The 25989-nt window shown below is 44.5% G+C and overlaps 1 protein-coding gene and 1 long non-coding RNA gene across 2 annotated transcripts; one reads left to right on the plus strand and one right to left on the minus strand.

Annotated features, from left to right (window-relative positions):
• Nucleotides 1-328: 328 nt before the first annotated feature.
• On the minus strand, nucleotides 329-901 carry LOC113566435. The gene is made up of 3 exons (XR_003409082.1): nucleotides 871-901; nucleotides 497-784; nucleotides 329-431 (listed from the first exon to the last, which is right to left on the minus strand). It is a non-coding gene; the product is annotated as an uncharacterized LOC113566435 (long non-coding RNA).
• A 4110-nt stretch (nucleotides 902-5011) lies between these two features.
• On the plus strand, nucleotides 5012-25807 carry LOC113566439. The gene is made up of 3 exons (XM_026991937.1): nucleotides 5012-5049; nucleotides 25233-25651; nucleotides 25721-25807. The coding sequence occupies exons 2-3, from the start codon at nucleotides 25312-25314 to the stop codon at nucleotides 25756-25758; spliced, it is 378 nt and encodes a 125-aa protein (XP_026847738.1). The 5' UTR covers nucleotides 5012-5049; nucleotides 25233-25311; the 3' UTR covers nucleotides 25759-25807.
• The last annotated feature ends 182 nt before the right edge of the window (nucleotides 25808-25989 follow it).

The following is a 25989-nucleotide window of genomic DNA, read 5'->3' on the forward strand; positions in this document are numbered from 1 at the left end:
CGCACCAACAAGAGAGGACTCCATCCAAATGTGCACCACAGCTGTAACAATAAAAAACCATCAAACAATAAACATTGGTGCGATCTATTGTCCACCTGCACACGAATGGACTGATACACAATTTAAACAGGTATTCGACTCTCTGGGTAGCAGATTTATCGTAGCTGGGGATTGGAATGCCAAAAGTCAGTGGTGGGGCAATGCAAGATCCTGTAGAAGAGGGGCTGCACTTCTGAAATGCATCCAGGAAAACGACCAAAGCATACTGGCCACTGGATCCCCCACCCATTTCCCTTCAAATCGACGACATATGCCGTCTGCTATAGACTTTGCGGTTTATAAGGGTATTAGACACAATTTAATTCACATCGAAACATCATATGATTTAGGTTCAGATCACAACATGCAAATCATTAGACTCCTCCTGAGACCTGAATATGGAAAAAAGAAGATACTATTACCAAAAAATGCAAATATCAGAAGATTTCAAGCTCACCTTGAACAGCGAATCCATCTGGAGACTGAACTTCACAACGGCGACGACAGACGATGCAGTGGCTATCCTTGAAAAGATGTTCTTTTTGCAGCTGAATTGGCCTCGCAAGCCTCAAGTAACCAGCACACAGTGTACGGACCGCAAAACCTTCATCTTGACTCGCAAACGCTGAAAGCGATCAAGATCAAAAGAATACTCTGCAAAATCAACCAAAGAGATAGGTGCTCCAACCCCCTCATTGCACGCACTATCAATCAGCTGACTAACAGAATACGTAAACGGATCAAGCTGCAAAAAGACAAACAAATGAACAGACTGTTACACGACATCGACCCAACTGATAGGTACAGTATGCAGAAACTATGGCGGCTCACCAATACAATCAAGAGACAGCCCATTCCAAATCTGCCAGTCAGGAGGCACGTGGCGGAAGGGCAGCAAGCTCCTGCTGATCCTTGGTGCAAAACTACGGAGGAAAAAGCTGAGGCCTTTGCGCAGCACCTGGAAGCACGTTTCACGCCAAAGATCACGGCAGCCCTAGAAGACAGAGAAGAAATTAACGCAGTATTACAAGAAAACGGTCCAGATGTAGCTGCTCAAATAATCAGACCTGTAACCATCCAGGAACTCAAATCGGAAATTAAGAAGCTCAAGACGAAAAAGGCACCCGGTTTCGACAGCATCGACAATCGCGTCATTAAATCTCTGCCAACATCCGCCATCGAGTATCTGCTGTTGATATGCAACTCGGCTCTGCAGTTCGGCCACTTCCCAAAGTTCTGGAAATGCGCAAAAATTTCAATGTTAAGGAAGCCAGGAAAGCCGAGTGATAGGCTTGAGTCCTACAGACCCATCAGCCTGCTTACAGGCTTCTCCAAAATCCTCGAACGCCTCATCCTCAAGCGACTCTTTGAAGAAGAAAGCTTTGCCATGGCTATTCCAAACCATCAATTTGGCTTCAGAACTCAGCACTCAGCGGAACAGCAAATCGGACGAGTCACGCAATTTATCCTCAGATCCTACGAAGCGCAGCGACATTGCAGTGCCGTGTACATGGATATCCAGGAAGCTTTTGATAGAGTCTGGCACCAGGGTCTTCTCTGCAAAGTTAAAACGATAAATAAAAAAATAAAAGTCGTCTGCTGTAACAACATCACCTCAAGCCTAAAGCACATAACCGCTGGAGTGCCGCAAGGAAGCGTACTTGGCCCAGTGCTCTACAATCTTTACACTGCCGACATGCCGCAGCCACCAAGACACGCAAACGCAACCCAAATGCTAGCAACGTACGCTGATGACGCAGTATACCTCGTATCTGCCCTGAGTCCAAAACAAGCCAACGAAAATATGGAGCGGCTCCTGGCTGATGCATTATCATGGTCTAAGAAATGGGGAATAACCATCAGTCTTGCAAAAACTGCTCATGTTCTACACACTCTCTCACCTGCGCAGCAACACACTCCAGCTCCAAGGTTAGCCGGGCAACTCCTGGCCAAAAAATCCGTCATGCCATACCTGGGAATACAAATGGATATGAGCAACAACGCACTGCATGCGGATCTCCAAGTAGCAACTGTGGAAGAAGTTTTTAACAGACTCTGCAGGAACTACTACACTCGGCTAATGCAGCACACAAACTTACTTGCCTGTGAGATCGCAACGCATCCATACATTCCAAGAAGGCTGGCCAGGCCAAGGTATGCCGCAATGATTGAAGAGCACAATCCAAACAGCAACAGAAGCCTGACAGCCATCCAAACAATACTGCTCCAAGTCAGACGCGAGAACTGGCTGCGCAATCCATTTGCAACACACAACATGGAAATCAGCCGTAGTAGCGCAAATGCAGCTGCTACGCAGGCAAATGACGGCCCCAGCAGAGAACCTGATGATGAACGGCGGCAGCTCCAGAATCCAGATGATGGCGGCGGCTGAAAAGAAACTAAAACCCCTTTTATTCTTCCACAGATACGAATCCACTCACCTTCACAGAAAATCGTAATCCACATCCAGAATGACGATGCACTGGACCTCGGCCAGCTTCAGCCCTGTTGATGCTGTCCTGCAGTCCCAGTTTAGCGCCGACACTCGCAAGGATTCCACTTCGCAGCTGACGACGAGACCAATAGGCGTAATGATGTTCTTCACGGCTGCATACTCCACCTGAAAACAAATTAAAAACAATTAAAATAATGTAAACAAAGTAGCAATAAGTTTAGTGTTACCCTGGCATTTAGCCAAACTATCGATACCTACCAAAAAATACCAAATAAGCCAATACCGTAACAAATGTTACCCTGCCAATTTACAGCCACTTCTGCAACTACATGTAATGTAGATAAGCAGCCGGCGCGAAACTATTTGTAAAATATGCTAATTTTAAGAGTATAATCACTAACCATACAGTATATAGATGTGCCAGTTCATACAACGAAAGTGTCACACACCGGCTTGCGCTATCCGTACCCCAGAGTGACGTCATCATGAGAGAGAGAGCGCAGAGAGAACATCTTTGCATGTGTTAGTACACACGCAATATGTTTCGACAAAAATATGTGATTGTATGTTTTTTCAGATTTTTTGAACTCTCTCAGGTCTGATCTGTTTTGCCACCAGCATGTTTTAGTGTATGGGTGCACATGCATTCTCACGTACTTTGCGTGTGTGTGTTTACTATTGCTGGCCGCTAGAACTGAAATTTGAGTTTGGTTCTTGTTTCGGGTCTTTTGATGGACTGACCTACCGCCACAAAATAAATGAAGAATGGGCAGGGGGTGGGGGTATGGTACACTAGGGCGCGGGAAACAAAATAAAAGCTTATTTGTTATTTGTTTGATTTATACCACAAAATATAAAATATTACAATAATATAATTACACATTTATTTCCTTATTTTAAACAGGTTGATTATAAATTATAAAAATTATGCAAACGCCGTCGGTTCTCGACGTTTTTGTTTATTATAACTAAAACAATGATGTATCTAAATATACAATATAAGAAAATATATATATATACTTAAATAAATATGCATAAATATAAATGGAATTGGTTTTACATATATTTCAAATCAATTGTCAATCGCGCGCTTTCCGACGGGAATCTGCAAAGTACAAATTTAGTTTTCCAATTCCCTTTTCGCCTGTACTTCGTCTCTACCGCGACCCCGCTGCCCATCGGTTTCGTCTGTTCGGCAATTCTGGACTCTCGAGCCTCAGCACCGTCGAAGCGGTGGGCGCGGATCGCCGATGTCTTTGGAGCGGCACAGTGGGAAAATTCGATTGGAAAATTCTCTATCAGAATTTATCTAAAGCACTCATACAATTTTTTTACTATTTCGGCTGAGTCCCCACTGTGCCGCGCCAAAGACATCAGCGACCACGCTGCCCTACGGTTTCAGCACGCAGACGATTCATATTTTGTTTTTGTATTCTTTCTCTCGAGACACACCGACTCGACGCTGACCGGGCAGCAGTAATTTTGAAAACCCTCATGCAATATACGAATGTAATAAACTTTAATATTTATGTGCATATGTATGTACATAAGATATTTTATAATTGAATTAGAAAATTTATGGGTATTGTCCATGAGAGTATTCAAGGTGCGACCGGCATCTAAATTTGTACTTTGCAGATTCCCGTCGGAAAGCGCGCGATTGACAATTGATTTGAAATATATGTAAAACCAATTCCATTTATATTTATGCATATTTATTTAAGTATATATATATATTTTCTTATATTGTATATTTAGATACATCATTGTTTTAGTTATAATAAACAAAAACGTCGAGAACCGACGGCGTTTGCATAATTTTTATAATTTATAATCAACCTGTTTAAAATAAGGAAATAAATGTGTAATTATATTATTGTAATATTTTATATTTTGTGGTATAAATCAAACAAATAACAAATAAGCTTTTATTTTGTTTCCCGCGCCCTAGTGTACCATACCCCCACCCCCTGCCCATTCTTCATTTATTTTGTGGCGGTAGGTCAGTCCATCAAAAGACCCGAAACAAGAACCAAACTCAAATTTCAGTTCTAGCGGCCAGCAATAGTAAACACACACACGCAAAGTACGTGAGAATGCATGTGCACCCATACACTAAAACATGCTGGTGGCAAAACAGATCAGACCTGAGAGAGTTCAAAAAATCTGAAAAAACATACAATCACATATTTTTGTCGAAACATATTGCGTGTGTACTAACACATGCAAAGATGTTCTCTCTGCGCTCTCTCACTCATGATGACGTCACTCTGGGGTACGGATAGCGGAAGTCGGTGTGTGACACTTTCGTTGTATGAACTGGCACATCTATATACTGTATGGTTAGTGGTATAATCAAATAAAACGGTTCTCTCTTCATGTCAGCCTCCCTCCCCCCCTGCTAATGCAGGTGGCGATGGGACTGGTTCGACATGAAGAGAGACTGCCAATTTAGTTCGCAAGACGAACACAACAGAAAAAATCAAAACGTTCCGCAATTATTAAAAATTAAACCATCAAAATCGCCAAAAAATCCCTAATAATATTGAACATGTGTAAGTAAACACTGTGCAATATTCTGTTAAAACATTTCGGGGCAACGCGAAGTGTTGTGCCGTGCACAAGTTTTTCTCTGAAATACACATACTACATAACCAAAGTGCCGAAAGTGAAAAAACGTGGGGTAGGCTTCAGCCGCTGCTGACCCCTCCCCCTCCCACATATACACACTTGCCTTTGCGCTAATAAAGCTGCAAAAGAACAAACAATGGTACGTAAACCGTGCCCCAAATCCAAAAAGAAGACCACTCTGGCCTCAAGTGCTCCCTGCTCAGACAACGAAATCGATCTGCATTCCCCCCCGCTACTAATGTCGGGAATTTCGCAGAGTGATTTACGCCCCCTTTCCTGTCGCTCGACCTCATTGGCAGATTTGACCAGTGATATGCCATCAACTTCAGCTGCCGCTGCAGCCAAGTTGATGCAGGCCCCGTCCGCTGCACTGTCAAGCAAGCCATTGCTAGCCCCCCCCTCTGCCATGCTAACCAGAGCCTCTGCTGCTACTGCCTGTGCTGCCATTCCTGCTGCTGCCAAAGCCACCGCCCCTACTCGCGTAGCTGCCGCCGCAGCTAAACGCCCTCCAGCTGCTACAGTTCCTACTACTGCTAGTGCTGCTGGTGTAGCTGCCCACGCCGCTCAACGTCCTCCAGTTTCTACTGGTGCTGCTCGTGCTGCTGCTTCGACTGCTACCTGTGCCCCTGGCAGTTCTGCCATTACTGTCTCCACCAATCCTACTGCCCTTGCAGCACCTGTGCTGAGCCAGCCGACTCTGTACGAGATCCTCAAGGAACAGCAGGAGAAATTGGCAAGGGAGAGGAAAGTAATGGCTAAGCTGAATGCGGAGTCTGAGGCCCGTAACAAGAAGCGGACGACCACCTTGGGCTCGCCGATTACAAAGGCGTCGGCCAAGAAGATCAAACGGACAGTATCCTCCAAGGAGAAGCCTGACTCTAACCAGATGAATATAACGAACTACTACAATATACTCTCGGATGCTGACGACTTAGCAAACGACGATATGGATGTTGACACTGACTGCAGCGAGGGAGAGACGGAAGCCGAAGAACCTGTTCCCACAAACAGGCCCTCCACTTCTCACACCACCCCCCGCCTGCCCCTACCACTGCGCACGCACCCAATGCTGCTGCTACTGCTGACGCCAGAATTGTGCGGCCAGCCCCTATATACATTCCTAATGTTTCTGATATCTTTCCCCTGCTCCAATGCTTTGACAATGCCATTGGCGCAGGCACATATGACACTAAGCCTGCTGCTAATAGGTCTCTCAAAGTCATGTGCCATACAATAGATGGCCATAGGGCCCTAATTCGCTCTTATCTGAGGGGGAAGGTGTGGATCACCATACATTTCGCCTGCGAAGCAAAAGGGGTATGCGTATCGTCAGACGTCACCTGCACCGCTCCACACCCACAGACTGGGTGCGCGAACAGCTCGGTAGACTTGGATACAAGGTGAGGCATATTGCCAATATACTTAAAAGATTCACAAAGGAGCCGTTGGACCTATTCGAGGTCCAGCTTGAGCCTCAGGACAATAATAATAGTATTTATGAGCTAACGGGAATTTGCAGCCAACGGATCAAGGTTGAGAAGCCCATACGCGCGCCAGGCGTTCCCCAGTGCCACAAGTGCCAGATGTTTGGGCACTCCAAGAACTACTGCAGCCGTGCAGTTATATGCCTGAAGTGTGGGGAGAAGCATGACCCCAAGGACTGCCCCAAGAAGCGGGAGGATGTGCCGAAATGCGCCAATTGTAATGGTCCCCATGTTGCCAGCTACCGTGGTTGTATCAAATACAAAGAGTACTGCAACAGAAGGAATAACGGATGAGAAAAGACCAACAGGATGTTGAGTAAGCTTTCGATGCCTACCTTACCCTCCGCTCAGGGTTTGCGGCTTCCCCGCCAGCCACCCGTCATGAACCAGCAGGGCTTTCCAGCACTGCAGCAGCCGGGCCGCCGGCGAGCGCGCTCAGGGGCAAGAGCTCCTGCTCCTCCAGCTCAGATGAGCAGTTATGCTGAGGCCCTTCGCACAAGGCAGCCAGCGAGTCATTCCCAGCCTCTTCCAGGGAGGCAAGTATGGCAGTCGGTGCCACCCACAGCGACCACAATTGGATTCCAGCGCACGGTGAGCAATCAGAGCGTCCGTCCTAGCGATGAACTCAGTCAGAAACTGGACTACCTCATCACATTGCTGACACAGGAGCGGATCCAGCATGCGGCCGCTGCTGCTGAATCTACTCAGAAACTAGAAGGGAAAATGGATGTATTAATTGCACAAATGACGAAGCTAACGGATTGTTTATATGCATTATAATAATAATGCTATTTACTCTACCCGCCAACACAGCAATCTAAAGATTGTATTTTGGAACGCCTCGGGACTCCGAGTGAAGACAGCCGAACTTGCGGCATTTACACGCAGACACGAAGTTGACGTTTTGATGGTCTCTGAGCCTCGTTTTAAAACCTCAGAGACCTTCAGCGTTAAGTGTACGTACAGTGCTAATCACCCATCTGGGACTGGTCGTGGGGGATCCCTGCTCCTAATCAGAGCTGGAATCCTTCATATTGCCCTGCCTAATATAGCAACAAACCACATTCAGTGTGTATCTGCTGCCCTGACCCTGCCTGATGGCGGCCGACTAGTGTTCTCATCCATTTACTGCCCCCCATTGCAGGAGTGGTCCGAGGACGACTTCTTGGCATTGTTTGGTCAGCTGGCAACGAGATTCGTTGCTGCTGGCGATTGGAATGCGAAGAACTCATGGTGGGGAAGCGCAAGGGTTTGTAGAAGAGGCGGACAGCTGCTCAGGGCCGTTCAGAAAAGTAGCTGCAACATTCTGGCCACTGGATATCCTACTCACTACCCGTACAAATACTCGGCATACACCATCGGCAATTGACTTCGCGGTCTACAAGGGCGTGAGGGACGAAGTACTGCATATATCCCATCTAAATGACCTCTCTTCTGATCATCTCCCAATGGTGATTGAGCTGAGCATGTCTCCAGCGGAGGCGGTGACTAAGAGACGCCTCTTGCCCCCAGGGGCTAGCATTTCGAGGTTCCAATCATGGCTTGACTCGCACATCCATCTGAACACTGAGCTCAGGTCAGCAGAGGATGTTGATGATGCAGACAATATCCTTGAGAGGAACGTGTTAGCGGCAGCCGAACATGCCACAAGCAGTCTGAGGAGGCCCGTCCGACCTAGAGTCCAGGCTGAGTACCAGGTCAGCAATCGCATACGGCTGATGATTGCCACCAAGAGGCGCCTGAGGAACCTGAAACGGAACCATGACGCGGCAGCGCGACAGCTGTACAACATGCTTGCCAATAGGATTCACAAGGAGCTAGAAGCGGGCAAAGCCAGACGCGCTGACGCCATTATTGGCTTAATTGACCCTACCGATCGCTACAGCATGCAGAAGCTATGGAGGCTGACTAATGGTTTGAAGCGGCAGCCAGCAGCCAATTTGCCTGTGAGGAAGTTTTGTGCCGATGGAGAGGATAATGCTGACGATCCCTGGTGCAAGAGCACCGAGGAGAAGGCAGAGTCTTTTGCTTTGCATCTCGAGCAGAGATTTAAGCCTGTTTTGACCAGCGCGGCAGCCGACAGACGAGTCATCGAAGAGTCCCTTGAAGAGTTTGGATCCCCTGGGCCCAATTCGGGCTTCAGGGCGGTCACTCTTCCTGAGATTGAGGCACAGATCAAGGTACTAAAGCTGAAAAAGGCCCCTGGAATGGACAGGATCGACAATCGGACCATAAAAGCTCTACCTAAGTCTGCTCTACTATATTTCGCGCTCATATGCAACAGCTCCTTTAGGATTGGTTGTTTCCCTAACAGATGGAAGCACGCGGCAGTCAGTATGATCCCCAAGCCAGGGGAACCCGCCGATAAGCTGCCATCTTATCGACCCATCAGCCTGCTTTCGGGCCTGTCCAAACTGTTTGAGCGACTTATCCTAACCAGGATGATGGAAGCTGATGGATTTGTTGAGTCTATTCCAAACCATCAGTTTGGCTTCAGACATGTGCACGCGGCTGAACACCAATTGGGGAGAGTCACAAAGCTCATCCTGTCCACCTACGAGAACAACCTGTACTGCTCTGCCATCTATATGGACATTCAGGATGCTTTCGATCGAGTCTGGCATGCGGGCCTGAAACATAAGATGAAGCAGTTGTTACCGGCAGCGATATATAAGGTCTTGTCTAACTACTTGGATGATCGGTCTTTCTACGTGGAATGCACAGGCGGCGTCAAATCAGGAAACAAAATGATTGCAGCAAGCGTTCTACAGGGCAGCGTACTTGGACCTGTACTATATAATCTGTACACATACGACAAGCCGCTTCCTCGCGACAGTGGTATGCTCTTGGCCACTTATGCCGACGACACAGCAATCCTGGCCACTGGCATGAACCAGCTCATGGCTACCCAAAAGCTCAACCGTTTCCTACTGAGCATCTCCAACTGGGCAAAGCAATGGGGCATCACCATCAATTCCTCAAAAACTGTGCATTTAGTGCATACATTGCGCGCGATCCAACAGCCAGTGGCTGATTTGCAGCCGCACATTGCTGACCAGCGGATTAGTAGCATCGCTGTGCACTCGTATTTGGGGGTCAAGCTGGACGCCAAGCTCCAGTTCCACCTACACATCACCAACGTCATCACAAAGGTCAGGGCAAGGGTCCAAAAACTGCGCTGGCTCCTAAACTCAAGCAGCAAACTGAATCTCGATACCAAGGTCATGTTGTACAAGCAAATGATTGCACCTATCTGGCAGTACACATTGGCTGTATGGGGTCCATTATCCAGCAGCGCGGAATTTGGACGGATTCAGGTTGAGCAAAACAAGACCCTTCGCATGATCTGCAATGCACCATGGTATGTGAGTAACGACACCATCCACAGGGACCTGGAAGTGGACACTGTTGAGGCAGTCTACGAGAAAGCTTGCAAAAGGTACACGGAACAAATGAGATCCCACCACAACATCGAGGCAGCCAAAGTGGTCAATGACCCTTATGTACCGCACAGAGTCACAAGACCCCGGTATTCCGAGCTTCTTGGCAAACACCTACCCAAGGAACTCGCGAAGCATGAATGGAATCGCATCGAGATTATCCCAAATCAAATCCCGTACACGGAAGAGGAGCAAATAAGCCATGACCGGAACCTTGATGAAATGCGGAGGATGCTGATCAGGATGAATCGCCCAGTGTCGCCACCACCGGAGTACCACTATTACACAGAGGTCATACTCCCTAGAAGAAGGTTACTGGAGCCTGCTCCCATAGCCACAATAGACTTGACGATCAGCAGCAGAAGACAGCGATTAGAGCGATTGGGCCTGGCAGTTGATACAGCATTGAACGACCTATCCACTGATCAGACGCCTGACACACATTCGCGGCAGAGCGAGAACGGCCAAGTCAACGAAAGCACAAACACACACACTAGTACAAATGCCCAGGGAAATCAACCGCCGCCAGCAACAGGAACAAGAAGCACTGAAAACAACAACCAAAATGCTCAGCAGCAGTGAAGACTTACCGCCAACACATTCCCGTTCAGCCCCTAAGAGGGCAACAACCATGGCTGCCGCATTTGGACAAACAAACACACAAACGCACGAAAGAAAACACACAAGTATATGCGAGCGCGACGAATAGCGGTTACGGAATGATCACTCTGCTTAATATCTTCCTAAACCGATCAACTAACGACATACATAGGAATGGACAGCTGCAAATTATTAAAAAGAGTAGAAGACTCACGCGAACGAACAAGGCGCTGCTGCACAGAACTATGAGCGTTAGCATTTCTGCTGCGCAATTTCTGTCTCCTCCTTCTCTTATAGATCTCGAATTGCCCGTTAGTGAACTCACTGTGAGAGTAAGAGAGAAGCCAACAACAACTGGAAGGTGGTGGATTTCTACCATTTCCACTGCTGAGACAACGGACCGTTGCGCACATACAAACACACATCCACTCAAACGGTCAACTCAATGCTGGCTGCCCCGGACCAGGGGGCGGAACAGTAATGAATGAAGAAATGAAGACAGAAACAAAATAAGCAATAGCTCTGGCTGCCCCGGACCAGTGGGCAGAAGAGAAACGAAAACAAACAAAAACAAAAAGAATACAAGATATAGAATAAGAAAAATATGTACATATATAATCTCCCTTTTCTGCCAATGTAAGGCAACCAAAATGTTCCCCTTAATTGATAGTCTACATTTAAATCTAATCTATAGTCAAGAGTATTTTATGCTTTAGCTCTACCCACTCCCTCTCCCCCCTCTGGCTAACGGACTGTTGCCAAAGTGGAGAGATTTCCCCAAAATGATAATTGCGCCGGCAGCACTGCCGGCAGAGAAGAATTCGTGCTGTAAAAAAGCATTGTATTTGCTGCCTACGGCTGCTAAGCTACAGCCCCAACAATTTGTACCTAAAATGCTAGATTAAGTATACATATGTACAATAAAGTCCCCATAGCGTAACGTAACACTGGCTCCCCTAACCTGCTGGATCAGGCCAAGGCTCGAGCTGGGTTACGTTGCGTTATGCTAGTTACGTATCGCCGCCGTTGCATACGACAGACAAAAGGACCCACAAAGTCCGCGCATACCGTTGCCCATGGTTCTTCCGGCACCTGTGTCAACATTTCTCCTGTCGCTTGTAGCTGACTTGGCTTAAAACGAAGACATAGTTCACACTTCTGCACGTAGGCCCTCACGTCCCTGTACATCCCTGGCCAGTAATATCTTGCCGCCACCCGTGCCGCGGTTCTCCTTCCGCCGGCGTGGCCTGCTTCCGGGTTATCGTGGCTTTCCCTTTAAACCCTTTCCCAGCCATCTTTCGGCACACAAAACTTCCACGAGGCGACTTCTTCGCTCCCTGCTCGGTGAGGAATGTGCCGATACAAGTTTCCCCCCTTCTCCACATAGTCGGGGTATTTGGGGGATTCCTTTCTGACCTTTTCTACCATGCCCTCTAACCACTTGCAGGGCGTCTCGTTTACTGGTTGTGTTCCCTCCTCATGTCCTATCCGACGGCATCGTTCCTCCAACGGTTGTCGGGAGAGTGCGTCGGCTACCACGTTGAGCTGTCCTTTCCTGTACGCGACTTCAAAGTCGTACTGCTGAAACTCTAGTGCCCATCTCGCCACTCTCCCCGACGGACTTTCTATGCTATTTAGCCACTTCAGAGCCATGTGGTCCGTGACCACCTTTAAGCGATACCCTTCCAAGTATGGCCTTAACCGGCGGATGGCCCATACCATGGCCAGACATTCTTTCTCGGTCGCCGAATAGTTCCTTTCGGGTCCGTTTAGGGTCCTGCTAGCATATGATATTACCCGTTCGCCCCTTTCCGTCTCCTGCGTGAGAATCGCACCCAGCCCGTAATCACTGGCGTCTGTCTGCAGGATGAATTTCTTCGAGAAGTCGGGGCACGCCAGCACGGGGTCCGCCACTAGTCGTCTTTTCACCTCCTCGAACGCTTCCTGCCGTTCTTGTGTCCAGACCCATTCCGTCTTCTTCTTGAGGAGCCCGGTGAGTGGCTGCACGAGGGTGGCGAAGTCGGGCACGAACATCCGGTACCATGAGGCCACTCCCAAGTACTGTCTCAGCTCCTTGATATTTGTCGGCGGTTTCAGTTGATGGAAATGTGAAAACTTGTTCCTAGAAGGCAGCCACCATCACCCAATTACCTTTGAAACAGCAGGATATCAATACAAACTCAAAACTTGTTTAGCCAAAAACAGGCTACTTAAAAAATCTAAGCCAATCTAAGCTTAATGGCATACAAAACTTTCCACCCATAACCCTGATATCGGTCTTAGCCAAGAAAGTAAATGGTAAAAGCCAAACTTGAAATGCAGATACCAGAAAAGCGGAATATACCTGTGAAGGCATAAGCCTCCACAATAGAGATCACGACACCATCCCTTGAAGGGACCGCCCCGACGGTTGTTACCTAATTTCATTATTATCTCCTGTTATCTTTATCTCATTATCTCATTATATTACTAGTATTATTATTATTACCAAGACAAACAAATGAATCCTCAGTTCCTTAATTAAAATAAGAAATAGGCTAAGAAAACCAAAACAGTGAGGTTTTTTTATTAGTAAGAGAACGCAACGAAGAGAACGGCTATACACAGATGAAAGAGAGCGAAGCGGCAGAGAAGCCGCCGATCGGCCTTACGCCCACGCAGCCGAGGAAAGAGCCGACGGCGAAGCAGAGAATACACAGACGCAGCCGATCGCCCACGCCGCCGAGGCCGACAGCCGAAGCTGCGCAGCCACGAAGCGGCAGAGAAGCTGAAAAAGACAAAGCAGAGGCCTGGCACGGTCCAGCGCGGGCCAGGCTCAGGAGGGATCTCCGAGGGCTGAGCAAGACCGGTTGTGTGGCGGAAGCCAAAAATGTGAAAATAAGCCGCGACCGCGCCGTGTAAAAAACCAAGCTGTGACCACGCGGTGTACAAGATAAGCCGAAGTGACGAGGACCCGCCGCGGGATACCAGGACCCCAAAGGAGGGAAACAAGGGTGAGCCACCTCACGTATGTGAGCTCTGGGGGGGAACAGATCGGTGCAGTAGGCAGGTATAGACAGAACATTCCCGCAGTTGTTTTACATATCCATGCCCACATGTTGTTTAATATAAGTTTTTTTGGCGTTTATTTCCCCGCTGCAGGCGCGGGAGTTTAAGTAGGGAAATGATCCGAAAACAATAAAGACACCAACCTCAACCCACCTGTCTCAGAACATTCGCCCGTAGGAGTCACTCACTCCCCCCTCCCCCTCTCTTCCCTTTTCCCGGGAGGCCCAGCGAAGTGGATGTGAGTCGTGGATCATGCGGCATTCACCAAGCTGGGTTTTTCCTCTCCTGTACCTTTTCCCCCTGGGGACCCGGCGATGCTGGATGTGAGTCGTGGATTCACGCGGCATTCGCAAAGCTGGGTTCCCTCTCCTACACCCTCGCCCTGGGGACCTGGCGACGCAGATGTGAGTCGTGGATCATGCGGCATCTGCTAAGCTGGGCTCCCCTCTCCCATACCCTTCCGATCCCTGATCCAAACCTCTTCTCCCGCCACACATGATCCCCAACGCACGTCTCTGCAGCTCCCAAGCACGGCTTCACCCACGCCTCGTGGCCGGGTCAGGCCCGACCGTCCCACGAACCACCCCACAGGCGCGCTTTCGCCACGAGCGGCTTTCCCCTTAGGTCCTCACACAACAAATTTTGCTGTGGGGAAGGACCGGGCCCTGGACAGACTGAGAAGCTGTACCTCGGCCTGAGAACTTCCTTACATACCTTACAGATCTTATGTCTACCAGAAAAATAAGTCTGCAGTGATGGGCATTAATAATGTCATAAATGTAATAGCATAAAAAAAGGCCAAGGAACACGTTATTCTCGTGGCTGTTGACCTCAACAATGCCTACAACTGTGTCAACCTTAAATTCTTAAAAAGACTAATAGAGAATGAGCACTTTCCAAAATATACATTGACTGGTTTACGAGTATCAGCTTCATGTCTTTGAGACTACTGAAAATAGAGAATACTGTTCAGGTAGTGCAGGGTGGAATCCCACACGGCTCTTGTCTCTCGGCGCTTCTTTTTAGACTGCATGATGTGAGTATCTGATGTAGTTTTCAGACGACTGTACGGTGAGGCTTGTAGCTGCTGTGAGGAGGCCTAGGGTTTTTAGGGTCCGCCGAAAATTAGGCACCGTCTAACGAGAAGCAAGAGAAATTCTCTTTAACAGTCGGCAAAGAGGGCCTGGGATCAGAGAGTGGGTCAGAGCCAGGTCAGACTTCCTCGTCGAAAGGAGAGCGGATTCGAAGTCGAAGTTCGACAAGAAGAAAGGCTACAAATAGATGTCATTGGACGCCATTGCAGCATTCCATTGGTCGACAGCATTGGATGGTGTTCATTTTCTAAAGTGGCAGCCGGATTTTAAATATTCAAAAAAAAAGAGAGAGAAACCTTTTAAATTAAATAACGACAAGGAAATATATCTCAGGCAGTGAGGCGTTGTGTAGTGATACCCTTGCAATACACCCTTTCGACGGGGCACCCGTTTGGGTAAGTTGAAAAGAATAACAGCCGAGTGAAGTGTATAAAGGTGTTCTGTGTGTGCAAATTTCCCTAGGTTGGAAATTGGAGGAGGCTCGTCTTCCACGACAACCAGCTGCAGGTCATAGAAATTCGCCGGAGCTTTGGGACGTCGCCTTGGAGCACTGCGGCGAGCCAGAGAGGAGAGGCCAACTAGTGCCCGGCAGACGGCAGCCGCGTCGGCTTGTTTCATCGCTCCGCGTATGCGTCCATACCCCATGAGTAGGGGAGGAGGCAGAGAGAAAAAGTGTTCGGCAGTTAGTGGCTGATCGAAGTTGAAATTGTCACAGAGATCTAGCCTGGTCCAAATGAAACAAAAAAATAGCAAGAATAAGAAAAAAATAACGTAACACAGTCATATGCTCTAAGCATTTTTACCCGGGTTATTTCATTGTCCCTCTTCATTTAGGCTTCTTGATCTCTCTATCCCTTTCCTTCTTTCTCCATCTAACTTTGCCGCTGAGGGCGAGCCCCCACATACCGGTGCTCGATAAGCGCCGGTGATCCGCAAAGAGGAATGCGAAACTGAGCGCAGAGGAATGTGAAGGGGCGTGAGGGACGGGAAGAAAAGAGATAGAAAATCACAGTTAAACTTAGCTCGATCTGCCTGAGCCACTCGTTGTCGTTTCACTTTTTTTGTGTGTGCGAATTGTGTGTGTTCTTTTTTTTAAACTTTTCAGAAGCCCAAATCGGAAGCGCTTCGTCGATGGAGGTTTCTGTAAATCGCTTTAATTAAACAAATAAATTATCTTCCACTTTTTTTTGTGTGGCGAATGCTCTGAAGGTTCGTCACTTAATTATTCGTCAAACTTAATTACAGGGGATCAAGAATTTTAGTCATAAGCAATGAATAAATGTTTATAATGTGTGAACAGAAGCTATAGTGTTTGATCTCCTGCAGCAAGCCCCTGTAGGTCCCCCATAATATAAGGGGTCTTGTAGCAAATCATGTGTTATCGGGCACAACAAGACCAAGGTAGGGTGGGCGAACATCACTCCTTATGAACAGCTGAGGAATTCTTTTCGTTGTCCGTTGTCCGTTGCAGTTATTGTCTTTCGTTTTAGGTGTTGTGCTTTCCGTCCGGTTTCAAATGGCTTAGTGACACGCATTAAATGTAAGATAATGATAGGGTGGGCCTCTGCTTAGGAGCAAAATACATAAGAACACCACACTCGTGGCCGACGAGCCAGTAGCCGGAAAATTGACAGCGTGCCGCATGCTTTTAACCTTCTATGTGGTGATCTCGGCTTCAGCTTCAACCCTAGTAAATCAGCGGTAATGAATGTAGGAAAGGGACATGTCAGAGTTGTTAATATTTCTGTTGAAAATGTGCCAATACCAAATCGAAACAATATCCGTTTCTTATGCAGACTGATTAGCGCAAACTTATCAAATGTCAGCCATCTTAAAATGGCTAAAGAACAAACAAAAAAAGACAACAGGCTTCTTCAGCACGCGACCACTATAAAATCAGTGCTGAAACCTAAGACAAGTGTCAACATCTTCAAAGCTTTTATTAGAACAAAACAAGAATATGCTATTACAAGTTTTGTAGACATGGGATCTGGAGCAAGATATGGAAATAGCGCAAGCTAAATCACTCAGAAGGTGTTTTGACACAAGCTATCAAGAAATGTTTGTCCTCGCTGGCGTAATGCCACCCTCTTTCAGGGCAAAGTAGCTTACAGCCAAAGAACAGCTCAAAATCAAAAGATTTAATCCAATAATGTACAACGAGCTACATACATATAGTGACATATCCATAATTCCCCACATCCCATACACATTATGTTTATGTACAATTCATCCACCCCATCCACACAAGTAACAGGACCCCACTCAAGAATCAATAACTGTTTCTTCCCATACTCCAAGCTAGGGCCCCCCATAATATAAACAATGGACCACATTGTTTCAGCAACATTAGAATCACGCCACTCTCGAGAAATCGATTCTTTAGAATCACGCCACTCATGAGGACCAATAAAAGCTAGACATAAAACCAAGGAGTATCACATTCCTAGCTCCGTCATGTAATGCAACACCGATCGCCAGCAGTGGATGCCTTTCATCAAAGCCGACGCATCCCCAAATATCGATCCAGGCACGTACGCCACCGACACGAAGATGCAGCCGAGGAAAGCAACGCCCGAAGCCAGAGTCGGGAGTTCCAAGAGAAGGGCTCATGGAAACTAGCCAGCAGCAGAGAGATCAGTTCCGTTTGAGACAAGCAGACCGAAAGTCAAGTCGGGGAATTCATTTAAATCTTGTGACATAAAGATATTTAAGTTTGTAAAATAAAAGTATTTTTTTAAAAACTTAAAATCGAGTTGCGGATATTTAACTGGCGCAGTCGGTAGGATTTCGTTTAAAATTAACACCTATATTTCGGTAATGGTCAGCTTGTGTAATTTATAATTACTGTGATCACGTAATCCCGGAATTGTTAATAAAATTGTGAAATCCGCCAAAGAACCTATGTGCTGCAAGCACATACGATTTGCAAAGCTAATTTAAGTGAACTGAAGTAAGCGGAGATAGTGAATCACCAAGGACAGTGAAACACTTAATACAAAATCAAAAAAAACTTACAAGTGAACCAAAATAAAGTTAAAAACTACAACAAAACAAAACCCAATCAACACCAACAACATGGCGTTACCACCACTATCATTGAGCGAAATCCACTTGAACCAGGCACTGCTGTCGATCCGACAAATACCTGCCTATGACGGTTCATCTGGACAGCTAAGCTCATTTATCAAACGAATCGAATATGTATGCGGATTATATCCAACTGAAGATCTTCGCCAACAAAGGATCCTATTTGGAGCGACCGAGATCCAACTGTCAGGAGAGGCACAACGCATATCGCAAATGACACAACCCAACACGTGGCTCGAACTGAAGACGGCGCTGATCAACGAGTTCAAAAATCACACACCATATGAAGAACTCTTACGACAACTATACACCACCAGATTCAACGGCAGTCTTCGTAAGTTTATAGAAGAATTAGAGATAAAAGCATTATTAATAAACAATAAGCTAAACTTAGAAAACATACCAGAAAATAATGTCATTTATAAAAACGCTTTGAACAACACAATTAAAGATGTCATTACTCGAAAACTTCCTGACAGAATGTTCATGACCTTAGCAAGAAAAGATATTACCACATTGTCTAATCTTAAGAAGGCAGCACAAGAAGAAGGATTGTACGAAGCTAGTACAACAGATTCAGGTACAAATAAAGATCAATCGAAATCGTCTCAATCAAATCGAAAGAATGTTGGAAACTATTATCCAAATTATAATACTACTAACTATCACAATCAAACTCAGAGTTCATCTGGAACAGGTCAGACGAATCGAACAAATCAAAATCAAAATTCCCAAAATCCTGGATTATACAATGAGTTCAAAAATTCCTTGAATCAAGGTAGGGCTCAGAATCCATTCAATCAGCAAATATTTCAAAACCAAGCTAGTGGGAGTGGACCCAACCAACCTACTAAAAGAGGGAGGGAGAGCCAGAGTGGCCAAACGAAGATGGACGTAAATTTTCATCAAGCCGCCTCGGAAGAAACCGAGGAGGACCCTATATAAACATTACCATTAATAAAAGAATATTAAGGTGTATCGCTGACTCGGGATCATCGATCAACATCATGAAAGAAAATTACACAGATTCCGAGATAAAAGACGATAACCTTACGGTCCATACCATCAATGGACCTGTCCGTTTAACTAAGAGTATAATGAGGAATGCGAACAAAACATGTCCGTCCGAACAAAAGTTCTACATACATAACTTTTCCGAAAATTATGATATTTTATTAGGAAGAGAATACTTGATGGCAAGTAAAGCCGTCATCGATTACAGAAATGACACTGTAACACTAGGAGCTAGGTCGTACCCAATCATTCAGAGTGGAGAAGCTATTGAAACCGGCAAGACCGCACAGAAGTGCACTGATCCCTCTACAAAAGAAGAGAAGATCGCACCTAAGTGCCTTGACCCATCTCCAGAGGGAGATCAATACTTCGCTTCCGCTCTAGACAGTGAATTAAGGGAATGTAATCAATTAAGATTGGAACACTTAAACGACGAAGAGAGGGAAGAGTTAAAGAAGGTCTTATATGAGTTTAAGGATGTGCAGTACAGAGAAGGTGACAATTTGACTTTCACAAGTACAATCAAGCACGAGATCAAAACTCAACATGAAGACCCGGTCTACAGACGACCATACAAATATGCCCAGATACATGATCAGGAGGTAAACCAGCAAATCAAAGATATGATCAGGCAGGGAATAATTCGAAAGTCGAATTCTCCTTACTGCTCGCCCATATCTATGATTCCGAAGAAGATAGATGCCTCAGGAAAGCAAAAATATCGAATGGTAGTAGACTATAGAAGTCTAAATGAAATAACAGTTAAAGACAAATTCCCAACTCCAAGAATGGATGAAATCCTAGACAAACTAGGTAAATGTCAGTATTTTACGACAATCGATTTAGCAAAAGGTTTCCATCAAATACCCATGGAACCTAGCTCAATCCCCAAAACTGCGTTCTCCACTAAGCATGGACATTACGAGTTCACTCGTATGCCCTTTGGGCTAACCACTGCCCCAGCTACCTTCCAAAGATGTATGAACAATCTGCTAGAAGAGTTAATCTTCAAAGATTGCTTTGTATACTTGGATGACATCATTATATTTTCCACTTCATTGGAAGAACACTTGTTGTCACTAAGGAGAGTATTTGGAAAGTTGAGAGACGCCAACTTGAAGCTACAAATGGATAAATGTGAATTCATGAAAAAGGAAACTGAATTCCTAGGTCATGTAGTCACTACTGAAGGAATAGTACCAAATCCAGGCAAAATCTCTGCCATTGTCAAATTTCCAATACCAGAAACGACTAAACAAATAAAGTCATTCTTAGGTCTGTGCGGGTTCTACAGGAAATTCATTCCTAATTTTGCAAACATAGCAAAACCCATGACACTCAAACTAAAGAAAGGAGCTGTCATAGACCCCAAGGAAGAAAAGTACGTCGAGGCATTTGAGAGACTAAAAGTACTCATCACCTCAGACCCTATCCTTGCGTTCCCAGACTTTGACAAAATGTTCACGGTAACAACCGACGCTAGTAACATAGCATTGGGAGCGGTTTTGTCACAAGAACACAAACCGATCTGCTACGCTAGCAGAACCCTAAATGAACATGAAATAAACTATTCAGCCATCGAAAAGGAATTATTAGCGATCGTATGGGCAACCAAGTATTTCCGTTCATACCTGTTCGGTAGAACATTCGAGATACAAAGCGATCATAAACCCTTGATTTGGTTGAACAACCTCAAGGAGCCAAATATGAAATTACAAAGGTGGAAAATAAAACTGAATGAGTTTGATTTTAAAATGAAATATCTACCAGGCAAAGAAAATCATGTAGCTGATGCCTTATCAAGGGTAAGGATTAATGAAAATCTCCTGGGAGAAGCTTCCAATAGCGTTGGTGCAACTGTACATAGCGCACAGGAAGACAATCTAAATCACATTGCTATCACGGAAAGACCAATTAACTATTACAATCGGCAAATTGAGCTAATAAAAGGCAATGAAGATAAGGTAGAAACAATTCGTTATTTTCACAAGCTAATCATCAAGATCACGTATAAGGAAATGACTAACACCTTAGCGAAGGATATAATAAAGGAATATCTATGCACCAAAAAGAGCGCATTATATTTCCATAACGAAACAGATTTTCCTCCATTCCAAAAAGCCTATTTAGAAATCATTAATTCTAACAATATAACCAAAGCTATTAAATCAAGCACGAAACTCCTAGATATTCAGAATTATGCTGAATTTAAAGAAACCATATTAAAGAATCATAAAGGCTTACTCCATCCAGGGATAGAGAAAACCGTCAATTGGTTTAGGGGAAAATACTATTACCCGGATTATCAAAAACTAATCCAAAACATCATAAACGAATGTCCTACTTGTAATATTGCCAAAACAGAGCATAGAAATACGAAGTTGGCATTCGAAACTACACCGGAAATACTGAACATCAGAGAGAAATACGTCATGGATTTCTATATGGTTGGTAACCAACAGTTCCTATCATGTATTGACGTATACTCGAAGTTTGCCACTCTTGTAGAAGTAAAAAGTCGTGACTGGTTAGAAGCAAAAAGAGCCATCATGAAAGTTTTTAACGAGATGGGCAAACCAATTGAAATCAAAGCCGATAAAGATTCAGCTTTTATGTGCACAGCATTGCAAGCATGGCTGAATGCGGAAAACGTCAAAATAGAGATCACTTCCAGCAAAAATGGAATATCTGACGTAGAAAGATTTCATAAAACAGTAAATGAAAAATTAAGAATAATATCTAGCGAGGATAACACAGAAGATAGATTCACGAAGTTTGAATTAATTCTTTATACTTATAATCATAAAACCAAACATAATACAACAAATAGGACACCAGCTGATATATTCATTTATGCAGGCTCACCTGATTATGACACACAACTAAATAAAGTGAATAAAATCACTCAATTAAATAAAAACCGCATAGAGTATGAAGTAGATACCCGCTATAAACTATCACCTCTAGTTAAGTCTAAGGTAACAAATCCTTTCAAAAGGACGGGTGAAATTAGACAGGTAGACGAAAAACATTATGAAGAAAAGAATAGGGGTAGGAAAATAACTCATTATAAATCAAAATTCAAGAAAAAGAAGAAATCTAATAGAAGCAAATATAATAATTCCAGAGAAACCGAGGAAGTTAATGGAATCAGCAAATAGAAATTTTGATATTCAATCTACAACATTTCACAGAATATATCGAAGATATAGAACTAGGTATGCAATTAACTAGGCTCGGTATATTTAATCCAAAATTATTAAAACAAGACTACCTGGAACAAATAAATTCTGAGAAAATACTAAATATAAAAACCTCCACATGGCTAAAATCCGATACCAACGAAATTCTAATAATTTCCAACATTCCCAAAGACATTACAAAAGTACCAATCTATAAAATCGTTCCGTATCCAGACGAATTAAATAACATGTTAACAGATATGACATACGACAAGTACTACATAAAAAATGAAGAAGTATTTGTTAAAGAAACTAGATTGAAAACCAATGACAATTGTATAAAAGGAATTTTAATGCAAACTCCCACTAAATGTCCATATTCCAAAACATTTCAAAACTTTCAAATAAACTTTATTGAACCCAATATACTAATCACGTGGAATCTTCCAAAAACAACGCTAAATCAGAATTGTGTAAACCAAGAAATCATAGCGGAAGGAAATACCATTATAAAAATCTACAACTGTTCAATCCAATTAAATGAATTTACAATATCAAACACAATGTTAGATTTTGCCCCGAATGTTTATGTCAACAACAACATAACTAAAATAAAACCACTGTCGTATGTCCAAACTAATGAAATAATTATGCAATACACCACATAGAGTAACCTATTACAAATAAGTCTACTAATTTCATTTGTCATAATTATATTAGTACTACTAAGTTATGTAGCTGTTAAATTTAAGAAAACTTCTAAAAGAGTCACGGTTAAATGTATAAACCCTATAATAGAAGCAGAAGAGGAACCAACCTCAGCCACCGCACTTGACACCCCGTCACTATACCCGAGGGTAATCGCCTAGGGACAGGCTAATAACAAACGTTGGGGGAGTGACATATCCATAATTCCCCACATCCCATACACATTATGTTTATGTACAATTCATCCACCCCATCCACACAAGTAACAGGACCCCACTCAAGAATCAATAACTGTTTCTTCCCATACTCCAAGCTAGGGCCCCCCATAATATAAACAATGGACCACATTGTTTCAGCAACATTAGAATCACGCCACTCTCGAGAAATCGATTCTTTAGAATCACGCCACTCATGAGGACCAATAAAAGCTAGACATAAAACCAAGGAGTATCACATTCCTAGCTCCGTCATGTAATGCAACACCGATCGCCAGCAGTGGATGCCTTTCATCAAAGCCGACGCATCCCCAAATATCGATCCAGGCACGTACGCCACCGACACGAAGATGCAGCCGAGGAAAGCAACGCCCGAAGCCAGAGTCGGGAGTTCCAAGAGAAGGGCTCATGGAAACTAGCCAGCAGCAGAGAGATCAGTTCCGTTTGAGACAAGCAGACCGAAAGTCAAGTCGGGGAATTCATTTAAATCTTGTGACATAAAGATATTTAAGTTTGTAAAATAAAAGTATTTTTTTAAAAACTTAAAATCGAGTTGCGGATTTTTAACTATATATATGTACTTCAAGAGAATTTAAGTCTTTTTTGTCAACACTCAACACTTGTGATAGTTTTAAGACCTGTAACAAAATCCACATAAGAGACAATTTCTTGACCAAGAGTAAGACAGAATATTCGGAGGAGGTTTTATGAGTTTTTAAACAAGTACAGAAAGGACGACTAGAACATCTTATCAACAGATGCCTCAGTTACAGAGAGGACGTGTGGTATAGGTATCGTAGAATGGCCTAGTGGTAACATTCACAAGTACAAAGTAGAAAACCGGTTATCTTCAGTAGGTGCCGAACTTGTAGGCCTTAAAAAGGCCAGCGAACTATGTCTCAAACATGGTTACAAAAAAACTGTGATATTATGTGATGGGTTAGGAGCATTAACAATAAGCAAACAGACTCGTACCTGGTGAATGACATTCACAATATCATTAACTCATCCGAGATCCAAAAACTTGATATTCTATGGGTTCCAGAGATCAAATATATATATGTCGGGGATTATGAAATAATTCCAGTATTTTGAAATAAAATAAGTAATCGACTTACTTAAAATTAGTTATTACGATAACTGTATCGATATATTTAATGATATTCAATGTTGCTGAGAGCATAGTCTGAGCGAGAAAGAGAGCGTATCAGATGAGCATGTTGCTAGTGTTGTTGTTGAGAGTCAGTCGAGATTGGACTACGAAAAGAACGCGACGCAAGTGACTTGCTGTGCTACAGCGGTGATACAAAATGGCGGATGAAAATCAAGAGAACAATGTGCCGCATCAGGGCACTATGGTCCGAAAGACCACTTTTGTTGGCCAAAATCTAATTTTTCAAAGTCAAAACTGAAACCTGGTTTTGATCGCTCTGCATTAGAAAAAGATCGACCATTAAATCTGCGTACCAGAAATTTCCATAGATGGCGCCACATTCGCAAAATCAGCTGTGCAACCCAACTGTTTTTTAAGTAAAGCACGTGAAGGGAAAAAGTGCCAAATTAATAACCATTTTAGATCTCTCAAAAATTGAAAAACGCCAAGACGTGATTAAATTTTTTTGATGAATCTTAATCTGTCAGGTTCTTACTACGTGTTTTGAGTTTTTAACTGTCTCTAGTAATTGTGATGTCTTCGTATTTGAAGGTTAAAGTGATGCCTTCAACATGTGCCAACTTGTAATGAAAACTAATTTTTGAAAAGGTGTACAAAGTGAGTCCTACCTAGTCCCACCCTGCAGGGTCTTCATGTTCCGACATATATGTATTTTAAAACATTTAATATTCCACGAGGAACAACAAAACACAAGTCACTTTTTTTTTTTTTTAAGTTAATTTAATGCAAGTGCACGCCTAAGTTGCGCACACTCGCCCGCCAGATTTGCTACTGGCGGAATTTTATTTTCAGCTATTACTTATTACCTAGGACATGGCAATTTACATTTAAGACTAACTTACAACAATAACGTGATTTAAAATTAGCGGGCTGTTGACGTTGACATGAATTAACATTAACATTAAACATGAAACTAATGGTCTGGCAGCCCTTATTTGTCAATCACAGAATTAACGTACATAAAGCAGCATGTGGTCACAAACAGATAAGTATTGACAATATTTTAACAATTATTTACATTTTAATCTAATTTAATTATATTTTATTTCTATTTGCAGGTACTGGATCATCATCGTCGTCTGGAGCAGTGAGTTTGGCCCGGTGCGCAACCGTAAAGCGCTGGATGAGCGCGTGTGCATGTTGCGGCAGGAGACGTGGACATTGTACAGCGCCGTGCAGAGTGGATGGAGCGATCGCCGTGGTCCTCCAGGTGACCCGGGACTCGGCCAAATTTGTGTGGCGATGGTTGCCAGCAGCCATGAAGTGCAGGAAAACCATCCCTGCGTGGATTCGGATGCGCCATGTGTGCAGCGCAAGCGTGTCCAAATTGGCATTCATGGCCTGCCAGCAGCCGTGGTGACGCTCGTCGATTGGACCCCTCCGGAGCCCGGATGCCGTGGTGACGCCCATGGAGAAGCATCGGAGGAACGACTGGAGGTATCGCCCGGTGTCGCAAGCGTGTTTTCACACGCTTCAGGTGAGTATTTGTGGTTCTCTGTGGATGGAATAAAGGCGTGCAAATTAAAACCATTTTTACACTCACCAGGAATACCGACAAAGACCAACACAGGAGTATTGGTCTAGCTGCGGCCGGATTGCGGCATCCCAGTGAGCGGCGCCTTGCTGCAACAGAGTGCAGAGTGACTGCGGCGGTGTGTGCAATGTGCCGGCCGGAATCATTCCAAATTTGGTTGCTCTGGCTCTTATGGGTTCTGAGATCCTTGAACTCATATTTTGAAATTGGCAAAACCGATCATGAAACCTGTGTGTTAGAGAGAGACAGGGCGAGAAAAAATGAAATTGTTTTCTTGATGC

Source organism: Drosophila persimilis, unplaced genomic scaffold (genome assembly GCF_003286085.1).
Source record: "Drosophila persimilis strain 14011-0111.01,24,50 unplaced genomic scaffold, DperRS2 tig00000697-arrow-arrow-pilon, whole genome shotgun sequence".
In the NCBI taxonomy this organism is placed as follows: Eukaryota; Metazoa; Arthropoda; class Insecta; order Diptera; family Drosophilidae; genus Drosophila; species Drosophila persimilis.